Source organism: Typopeltis vanoorti, chromosome 18 (assembly GCF_054136105.1).
Source record: "Typopeltis vanoorti isolate ZY-2024b chromosome 18, IOZ_Tvanoo_1.0, whole genome shotgun sequence".
NCBI classification, from domain to species: domain Eukaryota; kingdom Metazoa; phylum Arthropoda; class Arachnida; order Uropygi; family Thelyphonidae; genus Typopeltis; species Typopeltis vanoorti.
The window spans coordinates 90,213,158-90,228,247 of record NC_143566.1 but is presented as its reverse complement, the minus strand read 5'-3'; the positions used below and the strand labels follow the sequence as shown (position 1 = coordinate 90,228,247).

The 15,090-nt window shown below is 35.5% G+C and overlaps 2 protein-coding genes across 5 annotated transcripts in view; one reads left to right on the top strand and one right to left on the bottom strand.

Moving 5' to 3' along the window:
- The window catches only part of Nsun2 (tRNA (cytosine(34)-C(5))-methyltransferase Nsun2), a 272,640-nt gene extending 269,364 nt beyond the window's left edge, over positions 1 to 3,276 (top strand). For all 4 annotated transcript variants that reach the window (XM_090407903.1, XM_090407904.1, XM_090407905.1 and 1 more), the window contains one exon: positions 3,029 to 3,276. In XM_090407903.1, the coding sequence (XP_090264029.1) occupies positions 3,029 to 3,153 (125 nt within the window). In that variant the 3' untranslated portion in view covers positions 3,154 to 3,276. The remainder of the gene's footprint in view (positions 1 to 3,028) is intronic.
- A 6,123-nt stretch (positions 3,277 to 9,399) lies between these two features.
- The window catches only part of LOC150096926 (alanine aminotransferase 2-like), a 185,865-nt gene continuing 180,174 nt past the window's right edge, over positions 9,400 to 15,090 (bottom strand). Inside the window, exon 14 of the mRNA XM_090408737.1 lies at positions 9,400 to 9,929. The gene's annotated coding sequence lies outside the window, so the exon portion shown is untranslated. The remainder of the gene's footprint in view (positions 9,930 to 15,090) is intronic.

The following is a 15,090-nucleotide window of genomic DNA, read 5'->3' as shown; positions in this document are numbered from 1 at the left end:
GAAAGAGAAATCCTAGTTTTTTAGAAGCTGAGGATGCAATGGTTGTGATGTGTTTATGATAGGAGAGGCTTGATGGCAGGGTAATTCCAACACGAGAAATCTCAAATTGTCTGGACGTTTGGGTGTTGTCAAAAATAATATTGGGAGTGGGCTGGGAAAGGAGGAACTTGTTTACATTTTATTTAAAAGACCGTATATTGTATTCCTTGGGAAACAACAGGAGGAAGACTGTTCCATAATACAGCATTTGCAGGGATGGAGGAGGAGGTTCTTTCTTATGAGAAATAAGACAGAACTGGATTTTATTAGCATTGAAATTGACGAGGTTATCTGTACCCCATTGGAGGATTGAGGAAGGTGGTGGTTGATGTTCTGTGGGTTTAGGTGAATTGTGTAGAGTAAGGTTAATCAAATGAAAGGGAGGAGTGCAGTGTGCTGTCATCTGTAAAACTGTATTGGGTTAAAGGTCAACTGAAGTAGGTCACTGATATATAGCAGGAAGAGGATTGGTGAGAAGACAGAACCTTGTGGAATCCCCCTGGGCATTAGTTGAATGGTGAGATGATAAGGAACCATCCACACACATAGTATGCGCCCAGACAGAAAGCTGGCAATCCAACTACAGAAGTTCTGAGACAGACTAAATGATGATAGTTTGCTTAGTAAGCCTTTATGCCAAACCTGGTCAAATATCAATTTGGAGATATCAAGTGCAACCACTTGAGATTCATTTCATGGATGATACCAACTGCTGTACAAAAAAAAAAAAAAAGTATTCGTCTAAAAGTTCTTTATTTTCTTGTGACTGTATGAGAACTATTTTATTATTATACAGGTATCTCCATAGAGCCAGAAGACTAAGAAGATACTTACACTAACCTTTACACACATACACACAGTACATATAATACCTCTCCTTAAACTCATACATCTTTGGGCACTCACAACTGCCTCAGGCAATCCATTCCACTCTCACTTCTCTGCATGTGAATCTAGCCTGCACATTCTTACACAACTTCTGAGAGTGACTTCTAGTTATTGCATATCGTCTAAACTTTGCAACCTATCTTCATAGGTAGCATTCCACAAACCTGCCACCAGTTTGGTCTCTTGTCTCTGAAACCTCTCACTACCTCCTAATCCCCATGAAAGCCAGTTGACCAGATCACAGCCTTATAAAGAGGGATAATAGCCTCCCCTCTTTTTACTTGTTAGTGTATTTCAACATTCAACTAATTCTTTCTGCTATTTTACCAACTTTTTTTTCAATATGCACTCTGAATTTCAACTCTGTCCATCATTACCTCATCCCCCAGTATATTGCAACCCAATATCATCAATGTGATACATTGTTTGTAGCCTTTTCAACCTGAAGTGCATAACATATACATGCGACCACAGTAAGTAAATATTTCGTACTAAGTATCTTAGGACATTGTTAGTGCAGTAATTTCAAACAATACTAGGAATAACATAGTTAGGGCGCATGTTTACAATGGCATCCCATGATATAAAATTAAATTAAAATATATCTGATATAAAAATAAAAAAATAAATTAGATTAAGTTAAAATAAATAACATAAATTTATTTTACACAATTAATGATGACAATTTCCCAAACTTTAGGGATAGTTAGAATGTTATTATGGTTTAAATTGGATCTGTGACATAGGACTTCAGCACTTTCTTTATATAATGATCTATGTAGAAGTTTGGTGTTTTTCCACTGGATCCTATGGTTTGAGTTTTCAACTCCGTGTTGTGTGAGGCCATGTGCAGTTTGATAAGACGGATACAGTCTTGATGTTCAGAGATGCATTTATTAATAGATCTCCCAGTCTGTCTGTAGTAAGACATCTTACAGGAACATGGAACTTTATGCCAGGTAGCATCAAAGGTGAGGGTTTGTCTTTAGGAGAAGATAGCAAATCATAGATCTGGTTGATTGGTTTGTAGGTAGCAGCAAGTTTGTATTTCTTCATAATCTTTGACATACGGTATGGGAATCCTACGGGCTTGTTCTTGTCTAGGTTGATGTGTGGGGAAGTGACTGATGATTTTTTGGATTGCATCCATTTAGTATGGCTGTATTTTTGATGATTTCTAATTCTTGGTTTAAAGATTCTGAGGAGGAGCAAAATCTGTGTGCTCTGGCCACTAATGATTTAATGATGCCATATTTTTGAGATGGATGGTTAGCAGATAAATTGTGAATGTAACGGCTTGAAAATGTCAACTTATGATACAGAAGTGGAGATAGAACCATTTTCTTTTCGCTGGATGTGTAAATCCAGAAAGGAGATACCCTGTGAAGATTCTTTTTCTAGTGTGAATTTGATGCGTGGATGAAGAATGTTGATCTTATCTAGAAACAGGTATAGTTATTGTTCAGAATGACTCCAGACAGCAAATACGTCATCAACATATCATAGCCAAATTTTTGGTTTAGGTTCAAACGTGAAAATTTTTTCTTCAAGGTTTTTCCAGAAAAAGGTTGGCTAAGTTTGGTGATAAGGGAGAGCCCATTGCTGTTCCTTCCTCTTGCTTGTAAATTTTTTCTTTCCATTCCTCTATTTATCATAATAGAGGAATTATGATAAATGGGAAAGAACTAGTTACCTACGATTTGCTAATGACGTTTCTCGCTTCTGTGGTCGGACAGTATTTAGTATTAACAATGGACATTTATGAACGCTTTTAGACAGTCTCATACAGAAGTGACTTTTTCCACCCCCTTGAAAGTGACAAGCCAATTTATGACTGTTCCAGATTGTTTCCATACTGCTTTATTAAAATTAGAATCTTTGAACTGATCATGTCCTAAAGTTTAGACATGTCAAGACATGCACCTGTTAAATAAAAATTTAAATGTGAAACCAGTCTCATTAACCAAATGAGACTTCTAATAGGCTGGAAAAAAATATTCTGTATATACTCTACTTTGACATCTTACATATTTAATAAGTTTTACTATTTTTATTAGATCAAATTCTGTTATTTCATTCTGCCTTATTTTTATTTGTTCAGAAAAGAAAGATAAGAAATTCAAAATAAAATCAGTTCAAGAAAGTGTTGGAGATGTCAGCATTGATGATAAGTCAGAAAATGAAGATTGTCATGAAATGGAAAAATGCAGTGAAGAAATTTCATAATAAATAAATGTAAATATGTGCAATGTACTTGGACATCTTATGTATTATACATATCTGTAATTACATCATTCATGAAGAAATTTTGTATATAATCATCACTAATAAATAATTTCAAGTCTTTAATCGTGAAACTTGCATAACCAAATTACGAACATAGGTTAACTGTAACAAAAGGAATTCTTGGAAACATGTTAAGTTTAGAAGGATCATGACTAGTTTATAGTGTCTAGGCAGACTTACTAATTGCAGGTGCTGATGATAGTTATTTTCATACTTTTAAACTCAGTATGACTACTTGATGAAATCAGTAAGCTTTTCTTAGTTTGATGTTTAATTGGGAATGTGACATCTTTGTAATATCAAGTATAAGGCGTGAGATTATGAGGCATTGTTTCTTTTCTCTATTATTATTTCGGGTGACTCCAGGGAGTCCTTAGACTCATCGAGGGAGGCCCTAAATATCATGTCCACACAACTATACGACATTCTCATAGTATCTATCATACCTTGCCTTGAACTCGCTCATCGTCATAGCACCCACAACAGACTCTGGCACCTTATTGCACTCAATTACCACTCTAAAAGTAAAGAACCCAGCTCTAACACACCTGCTAACCACACTCTTGCCCAGCTTCCATAGGTGTCCCCTAGTTCTCCCACCACTAGTCCTGATCTCAAAAATATCCTCTGAATTAATCCTATAGAATCCCTTTAGCAATTTGGAATGTCTCAATCATATCTCCCCTTTTCCACCTATCAACTAGTTTCTGCAACCCACAAATCATCAACCTGTTCTCATATGGTTCATTCCATAGACCCGCTATCATCTTAGTCACTCGCCTCTGGATCCTTTCCATATCCTCCCCATCAAGAAGGAATCGGGGTGACCAAATCTGGGCACAGTAGTCGAGATGAAGTCTTATCAAGGCTCGGTATACACAGGTACAATAGCTTGCTTGTCTCTGCTCGTCAAGGTATTTTTCAACAACCAAGTGAGTTGATGAGCTGATTTAGCTACTTTTGCAATGTGCCCCTAAACTTCATTTCCCTATCCCCCAACACTCCCAAGTCCCTCGTCTCATCAATCTCCTGGAGTACAGTTCCACCAATGTGGTATACTGCTGCTAATCTTTTCACCCCAAAATGCATAACCTTACATTTTGTCACATTAAATTGACATCCATTCCCCTTAGCCCAGAACTCCAATCTATCCAAGTCATCCTGCAAGATTTTGACATCTTCTGTATTCACTATCGCCCTATCCAACTTTGCGTCATCAGCGAACAAATGAACTGTTCCACTTAGATCCTTCCCTATATCGTTAATGAACAGATTAAACAGCAGTGGTCCAAGAACAGAACCCTGCAGCACACCACTAGTCACAGGCCGTCTTTTGGACTCTACTCCTGAATAAACTACTCTTTGATATCTCTCCATCAACCACCCGCCTATCCATCTCACCAACCCTATATCCATTCCCATATGTTGTAGTTTACGGATTAGAATTTCATGTGGTCTCCTGTCAAACGCCTTTGTCAGGCCCAGCAGTATCACTGTAAATCCATTACCCTTATCCAGTTCAGTCATCACCTTGTTATAAAACTTGAGTAAGTTACTGAGGAATGATCTACCCTTCACAAAGCCATGCTGTCCCTGTACTGTATCTCATTTTCATCAATCCATTCCTGTATTTTTCCCTTGACGACTTTCTCCAAGATCTTGACAACTACTCCTGATATGCTGATCGGTCGGTAATTTGCAACTGTAGTCTTTGATCCTCCTTTATGCAGTGAAGCCATTTTCCCCTCTTTCCACACCTTCGGGACTAAACCAGACCCAAGACTCAGATTAAACAACATGGTCAAGGACACTGATAATTCCTTAGCCGCTTCACGCAAGACCCGTGCCGGTATACCATCCAATCCCACAGATGTATTCACATTAAGGTTCTGTAATAGACTATTCACCTCCACTTCATTCATTACGGTTCCCGTATAAACTAATGGTTCCTTCATTTTTTCAATGTCACCACCTGGATGATATACTTTTGCAAAGTGTGCGCTCAGTGACCCCACTATATCGACTGATTCAGTGACCTCCTTACCATCGTCATTCCTTAAAATCATTTTGCTGTGTACAGTTTTTTCTTACTTGCAGCATATTGAAAGAACTGTTTGGGATTCTCTTTTGCTTTCATAACTAGTTCCCTTTCATAATCCGCTTTTGCTTTTTTTTTTACCACACTCGTTACCCTTCTTTCCTGCACTTTATACCGTTCGTGTGCCTGCAGGTCACCCCTTTCTTCAAATTCCCTCCACAGTTGTTTCTTTTTTTGCTGCTCAAGCTTAATGGTGTTATTCATCCATTTAACCCCTACTTGTTTTACTATTCGGACCCTAGGTATACAATCAGCCATAACCTCCTGTAAATGCTCCTTGACCACTTCCCATGCTCTATCGATATCCAGCCCTTGCAGTTGTGCATGCCACGGCACTGATCCAAGCAATCTCCTAAGCTTGTCATACTTGCCAGCATGGTAATTCCACATATACCCTGTCTTAATCGAAAATTCCACACCTTTAGCCACCTCCCAGGTGGCTAAAGGTGTGGGAATTTTCCCACCTATTGGTGAGAGTGATCATAAGTGACCTTATGATCACTCTCACCAATAGGTGGCAACATGGTCATATATATTAGTCAAATTCTGAGATGCTATTACCAGGTCAAGCACTCTCACACCCCTAGTATTTTCAATTACATGCTGTCTCAGATAGTTATCCCTTAATAATTGAATAAAATCCATTTCCTTCCTCACGTGTCCTCTCCTCCTTCCAATCAATGTTACCATAGTTGAGATCCCCGATAATAATTACCCTCTTTCCACTCATTTCATCAATTTGTTTATGCATACTATCTCTGCCATTATCAATTCGTTATCAATAAATGATGTGACAAATAACTTAGCAGTCTGGAATTGCTAGGACTGAATTTGGCAAAGCATTGCATAAGCTTTCTGTCTAAAAAAAAGCATTTCTGGAGTTACCAATATGAATCAAATTCTCTGTTTATTCAAAGGTATTGCATTCTAAGTCCAAGAACTATGTAGTTGTGAATGGCCTTTCACAAGTCCTTAGGTCCAGACAACATTCTAAGACTGACTGTCTTATTATACATAATTTTTTTATCACTAGAGAGCAATAGAAAAGGGATGGGTTTATGCTTCACTAGATGATTAAGAAATGTGATATTTTTTCCAGTCTTCTTGGATTGTTTGATAACCACCACAAACTTGAATAGTTTGTATTCTTGAATGATTGATTTTAGATGAATATAAGGTTTAGAAGAAGGGGAAAAAAAATATTAATATTAGGTTTGAATATTGTTAGTTTCAGAGAATAAGAATACACAGAGGAAAATGTTTTGAAAAAATATAATGGATAAGTGGAAATGAACAAATGTCACTTTGGAAAGAGAGAAAATCTCTTCCATGCTTTACTGAATAGTAGTTGGCCATTGTTTATATTTATAGAAAGGAGGAGTAGTTGATAGTAGTAAGTTAGTCATTTCTAATGTGAAAGTTAAGAAAATATATGCAGTGATGAAATTCAGAACACCATTACCCAATTCTCTTTATGATCTGATAGAACTGCAATAGAAAGAAAATTTGTAAGCTAGTGCTTCTCATCATTTTTGTTTTCTCTTGTATTTAAACTTCAGAAGTATTTTAGATCTTCAAATATTATTTAAAATCTGAAAGGAATTAGTATGTCACCTGACTCCTGGAGTATTTCTAGACATTCAGCAAATCAGTTTACCAACATAACCAGATAATTGAGAAATCATTGTGTAAGAGGATTTGTGACAGTACGTTATGTTCAAGAAGAAATTATATTCAGAATTTGATTAATATGCAAACAGATGTTGCCAAGCCAGTCTTGGGAAATAAAACGTCCATTTCCACCCATAGACTGGATTTAAATTCCACTGTTCATACCAGATTACTTACGGTGGGGAGTGAAGTGAACCAAATTGCACATGACATTTTTTTCCCTTCATCATTGAACAATTCTTAGACAAACTATGTTTTGGCAAACTTTAACACAGGATGCCTTTAACACATAACTGAGATGAGACATTTTCAAGACCTTGAAAACAGAATCCTGTATCAATTATAGTTATAAAATCCTTGTTGACCAGTCTATAACTGCTGTATCAGAGAACAAGAATTATGCTTGTTATATTAATATAAACAGAACAAGTCTAAACTGTATATCAGAATGTTGAAAGTTTTTTCACTTGGTTATAAATTTTAAAGATGCCAAGAAATTATATTCTTCTTTAGTTCTTTATCCAAGTGCTTACACTTAGATAAAGGATGTTTTTGTATATCAGAATATTTTTTTTACACAAAAGAAAGAAAAAAAAGTTCTGTTTTTTTTCTTTACTGGAAATAGTAATTTACATGAGCATTTTAATTAACATTGCAACAAACTAGCAATATTGTTGTATTTAATTAGCTACTCTTTTTCTCAGTATATTATGTTCCCAATCGATTAATGAAAGACTGTTCACTGAGTCTCCCTAGTAGTTCCCCTGTATACACAGGGGAACTACTAGGGAGAATTATTTTTTCAGGTTATCTTGGAAGTAGCAGAATAAGCTACATTTCCAGCTTTTTTTAACCATTCATACTATAGGACGCAACATGAAATGGTTCCTTAAATTTTTTATTATCATATTGTATGGTACTTTGTATATAATTATTTTACTACTTCCGTACTTGTCAATGTTAGAATTATGATTCATACCATTAAGTTGTTACAGGGAACTTATTTTTTGAAAATGCAATTATCATGTGGTCTCCGACAACCGCTGCCATAGTAACAGCAAAGTATCCTGCTACCTTCGGAAGCGGTTCGGCCTGTAGTATACTTCTTTGCATCCAAGGTAACCTGAAAAAGAGTATAGTTATTTATATGTGCATTTTACATAGGGTGTTCATTTTAACAAAAATTGTTCCAGCACATCCCCCATACATGCTTTCAGAATGCCAGTATGTCCCATTTTTCAATATATAGTTTTTTCAAGATGAAATGTTTTCATGTAGCATTCATAAAACAGCTGCTGAAGAAATAAAAAAAATATTATATTCTGACAATTTGTAAGTAATATGGATTTATTTCTATTATCAAAATGTTAGGCTTTATTCTTTTCTTTCCAATAGTTTCCCCACCATTTCCATAATGAAAACATTCCTCTTTTGAGAACACGAAAACCATTGTAAGTGTATTTTGAAACTGCCTAGTTTGGACACTTAGGCAGAAAGAATTTTTCTCTTTAGTAAATTTATTACGGAACAAGGAGAACAATCGATTGCATATCGACAAAGTAAAATCAATAATTATAAAACCTATTTCAAAGGAATGAAGTGCAATGATTTATATGTTTATACACTAAAAAATTATTAAACATGCATTCCTCTATAAAGTATATAAGAGGCCACAACAGCAAAGCTCCAGAAAAAAAAAACAGAAACTGCTAAGATTTCAAACAGGTAAATTTTGAAATACTCATGTATTTTACTTTAAATTTCACTTTCTTATTAAAAAAAATTAATGACAACCTAATTTTCAGCTTTATTTACTATTTATCATTTTTTTTTATTAGTTAATTAGCTGCTAACAAACACAATTACTTTCAAATATCATAACACAAATAAGGGCAATTTTTTATATGTAATTTTGTTTCAATTTGTATTAATATTTGTTGTCAAACTAATGAATTTTAGATCGTTGTAAAAAAAATGTTTAATTTTTTGAGAAAATCTTGACCCCCCCCCCATTGATTTTTTTTTTTTTTTTTTTTAATGTGTATCCTAATTTTACAATAGTGCATAAGCTAATTAGTGTTACTTTTAGTATTGGTCAATATGCATATAATAGAAAACTCCACCTGGACATATTGATTAAAACTGGTATTTTTATCTTTAGTCACAATTTTGCCCATTGCAGGATTGGTTTAACTTGATTTGGAGATGATTTAGATATGTCAAGATGTTTTGCAGTTTATCCATAGTAACAATTACTAAATGAGTCAAGGAATATCCAATGTAATATATATAAGCTCATCTGGAATTTAATATGTTCAATACCTATCTTCAGTTAAATTGGCGTAAACTAGAAAATTTCACTTATGGAAATAAGATCATGATGCATCATGTCATAAGGGACAAAAAATTTAAAAACACTGGTTTAAATTATTTTTATTGTTTTTCTTTCAGTAACTTGATAATGCTTTCAACACAGTCAATAAAAATACTGCTTTTCATATTTAAGTAATATGAAAGCAGAAACAAACTGCTATCACATGTAGAGATAAGATATGACTATGGGATATTTAATGGTGTTATAACAACAGAAAATATGCATCTAATAACATAATTACTTTCAATATAAATATCAGTATTTATAGTTTTGAATGTAATTCCAAATAACAGGATTTTCTCTATTAACAACTAATAACAATTCTCCTTTCACATTCCTATAATATATTTTCAGTACCACTGCCTTTAAAATGGCTGTATATTCACAATCCTGTTGTGATGCAAAACTATAGTAATCTTCATATACAAATACACAATGGTACTGATGATAATATATGTGGAGTGCCATACGTAATTACAAAAATAAGTTCTGATGGCAATATTAATGCTCATGTTAATTTTGTGGCATCAGGATCTACAGCATAGTGGGATCTGCTATATATATGATATTTTCCTGTAAGATTAAAAATAAATAAACATAGCAATTTTGTGAATTTTGACTTTATAAACATAGCTCAAAAAAGAATGAACTTATAATTGCTTTTCAAAATTTCAATAACAAAAGGCACAAATAATTAAAAATATACAGTGAACTCATTACAGCAAACTTGTAGAAATTCCAGTAATGGCATTATAGTTGAAAGTTTGCTGCACTGATTTTCCTTTAGAAAATGCTGAAAGTTTTCTCACTTGGTTATACTATAAATTAAAGATGCCAGAAAATTATATTCTTGGGGTGCTTAAGGGTCAAAGCTGTATAACTGAGAGGAGACCTCCACATAGCCTTTAAAGGAATGTAGAGAACCGACCAGGGCTTCTGACCTAATGTCCAATCCTCACCTTCTCATGGTGTACCCTGTTGGATATCTACATGGATACTGAACAAACGAGGATGGGCTGGCAATTTGGGATTTAGCCGACCAAATTGTATACAAAATGATGGTACAACATGACAAAATTTCATGCCGGCTGGGGGCGTCGCCCGGTTAAACAAGGCCCCCCCGTTGTTTTTGAGAGGGCAAACAGCGAAAAGTCAGCTACTGGAACAAATCTGAAAGCACACCCCAACTCTATCACCAGAATTAAAGAACGGTACTACCAACATAAGAAGCCTGAATGGCAAAGGAATGGAGCTAGCTGAGGAATTAGATAAATACCAGATCGACATAATAGGGGTGACTGAAACAAAAAAGACAAAAACTGGTGAGATCTTTCTGAGCAATAAATACAAAATGTTATATTCAGGCAATGACAATCAAGGAAGAGAAGGGGTAGCCATAGTATTCAAACCAAAATACGAGGCTAATCTTCTTGAATGGCAGGCAGTCTCAAGTAGAGTGATGTGGGCAAATATCAGAATGGAGAACTGGACAATGAGGCTTATTTGTGCCTATGGTCCCACAGAAGGCTCTACTAAGGTAGAAGTGGAGGAATTTTTTGAGGCAGATAAAGCTACTGACACAATGAAAAAGTTGGTCCTTGTTGGGGATCTAAATAGTAGAGTAGGAAATGATTGTCAGACATACAAAAATGTTTTGGGAAAATTTGGAGAAAAGAGCAAAGCTAATAATAATAGCAAATACCTGTTGGATTTCTGCTCAGGACATGGACTGGTTATTACTAACACCATGTTCCAACATAAAAATGTGCACAAATTCACATGGAGAGAAAAAACAAGGAATAAGAAAAGTCTCATTGACTATATTATTGTTGATAGTGATGTTTTTTCCCTGGTGCAGGACACCAGAATGTACAGAGGATTTGAAATTGGAAGTGATCACTATTTAGTCTTGAGCAGGATAAAATTGAATTTCATATCGAAAAGAATGACGCATAAGAAAGTTTTAAAGCGAATAAAAGTTGAGCAGCTCTCAAATGTGAACTGTAGACTAAAATACACAGATTATTGAAAAAAAAAAAATGAAAGAGTTTGAGAACAAGAACCAAATCTTGAAGATTCAGTGGCAAACCTTGAAGAAAACCCTGATTGATTCAGCCAGAGAAACATGTGGTGAGGTTGTCTGCAAGGATAGAAAAATCAGAACTTCATGGTGGATACAGGAAGTTAAAGATGCTGTGAAGGAAAAGAAGAAAGCATATCAAAAGTTCCTAACAAATAAGTCAGTTTGTGCTCTTAGAGAATACAGAGGCAAATGTAAGAAAGCTAAACACTGTAAAACTAGCTAAACAAAAGTCATGGGAGGACTTTGGCAAGAACATAGAAAATAAATATCAAGAAGGTGGTAAGATATTCTGGAGGTTGTTGAAGAAGCTTAGAAATGGAGGAAAGAAAGAAAAGGAGTTAGAGATGATAAAGGTGACATGAAAACGGGAGAAAAAGATATCCTTGAAGTATGGAGTAATTACTTCGAAAAATTGCTAAATGAAACAAGCAGTGATAGCACAGTGGTAAAAACCACTCAACAGGCATACAGTCAGGAATACATATCCATACTTGAAGTAGAAAAAGCCATCAAAGGCTTGAAATGTGGAAAGGCAGCAGGAGTAGATGATATTCGACCAGAAATGCTGAAGTATGGTGGTATAAAAGTCCTATAGTGGCTGCACTGCATAGTTCAGAAGGCCTTGACAGAGGGATGAATTCCCAATGATTGGAGTAGAGCTCTAATAGTACCCATATATAAAAAGGGAAATAAAATTGAATGTGAGAATTACAGAGGTATTTCACTACTAAGTGTTCCTGGTAAGATATATGCAAGTATACTTGAGAAGAATTGTGGAAGAAAAGTTTGTGAAGAACAAGCTGGGTTCAGGCCAAATAGAGGCTGTCAGGATCAGATCTTCACTTTACGACAATTAGTTGAGAAGGCCTGGGAATATAACAAAGATCTGTATTTAAGTTTTGTCGATCTGGAAAAGGCATATGACAAGGTGCCAAGAGAGAGGCTATTCAATATACTACAGTTATATGGTGTTCAATGGGGCATTATATCAGCAATACTTAGTCTTTATTTGAGTTGCAAGTATGAAGAAAAGTGGTATTAAACATGATATCAGAATTGGAGATGTTAATGTCTGCTCTTTGCTTTATGCGGACGATGTTATACTTCTAAATAAATCTGCTACAAGTTTGCAAGATTCCCTGACTAAATTGAATAACTGTTGTAATAGATATAGTATGAAGGTCAGCAATAAAAAGACAAAGACAATGAAAAATAGGCAGAATCGTTCAAAATGTGACTGCGTTTTGAATGGGGAACCTGTGGAACAAGTAAAACGTTTCAGCTACTTAGGCATGATTTTTAGTGAAGATGGTAAATTAAATATGGAAATAGACAACAGAATCAACAAAGCTGGTATGGTAGGAAGTCAATTGAATAAATTCATATGGAATAAGAGAGAAATTAGTCAATACACTAAATTAGCTATATGCAAGACAGTGTTCAAACCAGTTTTAACTTATGGATCTGAGAGCTGAGGGTCAGAAGTAAAACATGTGACCAAAGACTAGAGACCACAGATATGAGAGTCCTGAGAAAGATTAAGGGCATGAACAGATGGCATCAATGGCAATATCATATTTAAAATGAGGATATTAGGAAAGAACTTGACATTGTGAGCATCAAGGAATGAGTTAGCAGAACTAATCTCAGGTGGTATGGTCACTTGAACAGAATGGGCAAGGAAAGATTAGCAAAACAAGTGTTCTCTGCCAGGTTGGCAGGAAAACGACCCAGAGGAAGACCAAGATATAGGTGGATTGATATGGTACAAAGTGCCTTAGATGATAGAAATATAAGATCTGATAATGTTTGGAGTCTTGACAAGTAACAGACTGATTTGGAGGAAAATTGTAGATAGGAAGTTAGTAATGATGTAAATTTTTCATGTAGTACTATCATATCCTGTACACCCCTTGAGGGTACATGTTAGGAATTTGATGATGAGAAATTATATTCTTGGTTTCATCCTTTATCCAAGCGTAAGGAAATAAAGTTTGCAAGTGAAGTAACTTAATGACTGCTCTACTCATATATAGAGGCTAATGACCTCACATTTGCCTTTGTATCCTATAATGCAAGGCACATATCTTTACAGACATGTATAATGCTATGTATTATTGGAAGGGCCAGAGAGATACCAAAGTTCTTTCAACTTTATTGGCTTTAAGGGTGAAGCAGATGGTTTTCATATTCTTTGCTATCTGATGAGGAAAACTGTGAGAGGGAAAATATTAATGAGCCTGTTGCTCGTCCTGAGTGGGCCTGAGGATTAATCATTGAGGTTGCAGTTTAAAATAGCTTTTGGTCTTTTGTACTTGGTGTAATCTGTTGCATCATAATTTGCAGCTAGTTGAATAAGATTATTAGGATGCATAGATGCTATTGAAAAGAACTTAGTTGCTATAGTCTGCATGAAGGTATAAATATAGGGGACTTCTGTGTCCCGGTGAAGTTGCACAGTTTGTATGAACCATGGTGCGTTTAGGATTATTCTGCACACATTATAGTTTGAGGATATTAGTATTAGCAGTCTGACTCCAAGCTGGAGAAGTGTAAATGAGTATAGGATGAATCATCAATTTATATATAAGTAGCTTGATTGTGGCGCTCAATTTGCTGCTTCTGTTTATTAGAGGATAGAGCTGTGCAATGATTTTTTATGTCTTTAGACATTGAGACTTGATATGGGAGCAGAAATTCTTTTTCTGTCCAACAATATGCCAAGATATTTGATCTCAGACTGCCAAGGGATTTCTGTGTTAAACAGGAGAACGTGTCCAGTAGGAAGCATTGATCTTCTGGCAGACAGTACGGCTACGCTTTTCTGAGGATTTATTTTTAGTCACCATTTGGTGAAATATTGTTCAATTATCAGTAGATTTTCCTGCAGTTTTTTGATTTCTAGGTGTGGTTTTAAAGATCTGGCTAATATCGCTGTATCATCTGCATATAAGGCTTTGATAGATGACAGTGGGTTGTATGGAATATCACACATATAAATGGAGAAAAGAGTCAGTGCCAGTAGTGATCCTTGTGGGACACCAGCCAAGATGCATTTTTGTATGGAGAGTGTGCCATTTAACTTAACTTGCATGTGCCTATCATAGAGGTATGATCTGATCAGATGAACCATTTCCAATGGTATTCCAGATGTTATCATTTTATGTAGCAAGCCGTAGTGCCAGACTTTGTTGAATGCACTGGCTATGTCAAGGAAAACAGCCCCAGTGCATTGACGCAAGTTAAATCCCATGGTGACATATTCTACTAATCTGAATGCTTGTTGTGTAGTACTGTGAAATTGTCGGAAACCATATTGCTCCTCAGGAAGAATGTTTAGTTTGTGCACTAGTTCTTGGAGTCTAGTGAGAATGACTTTCTCGGCAATTTTGCCTAGGTTGGAGATGAGGCTAATTGGTCTGTAGTTTTGAGGTGATCATGGGTCATTTCCAGGTTTATGGATTGGGATTACATCTGCTAATTTTCCTTCCCACTGGAAACTTTCAATAGTGTAAATGGAGTTTATAATGTTAGTCAGATGCACAATAGCTGTGTGGGGTAGTAGTTTTATCACCCTGTTTGTGATTCCATCATGTCCAGGAGCCTTTTTATTTTTAAGCTTCTTGATTATGTCGTATAATTCTACAGGTG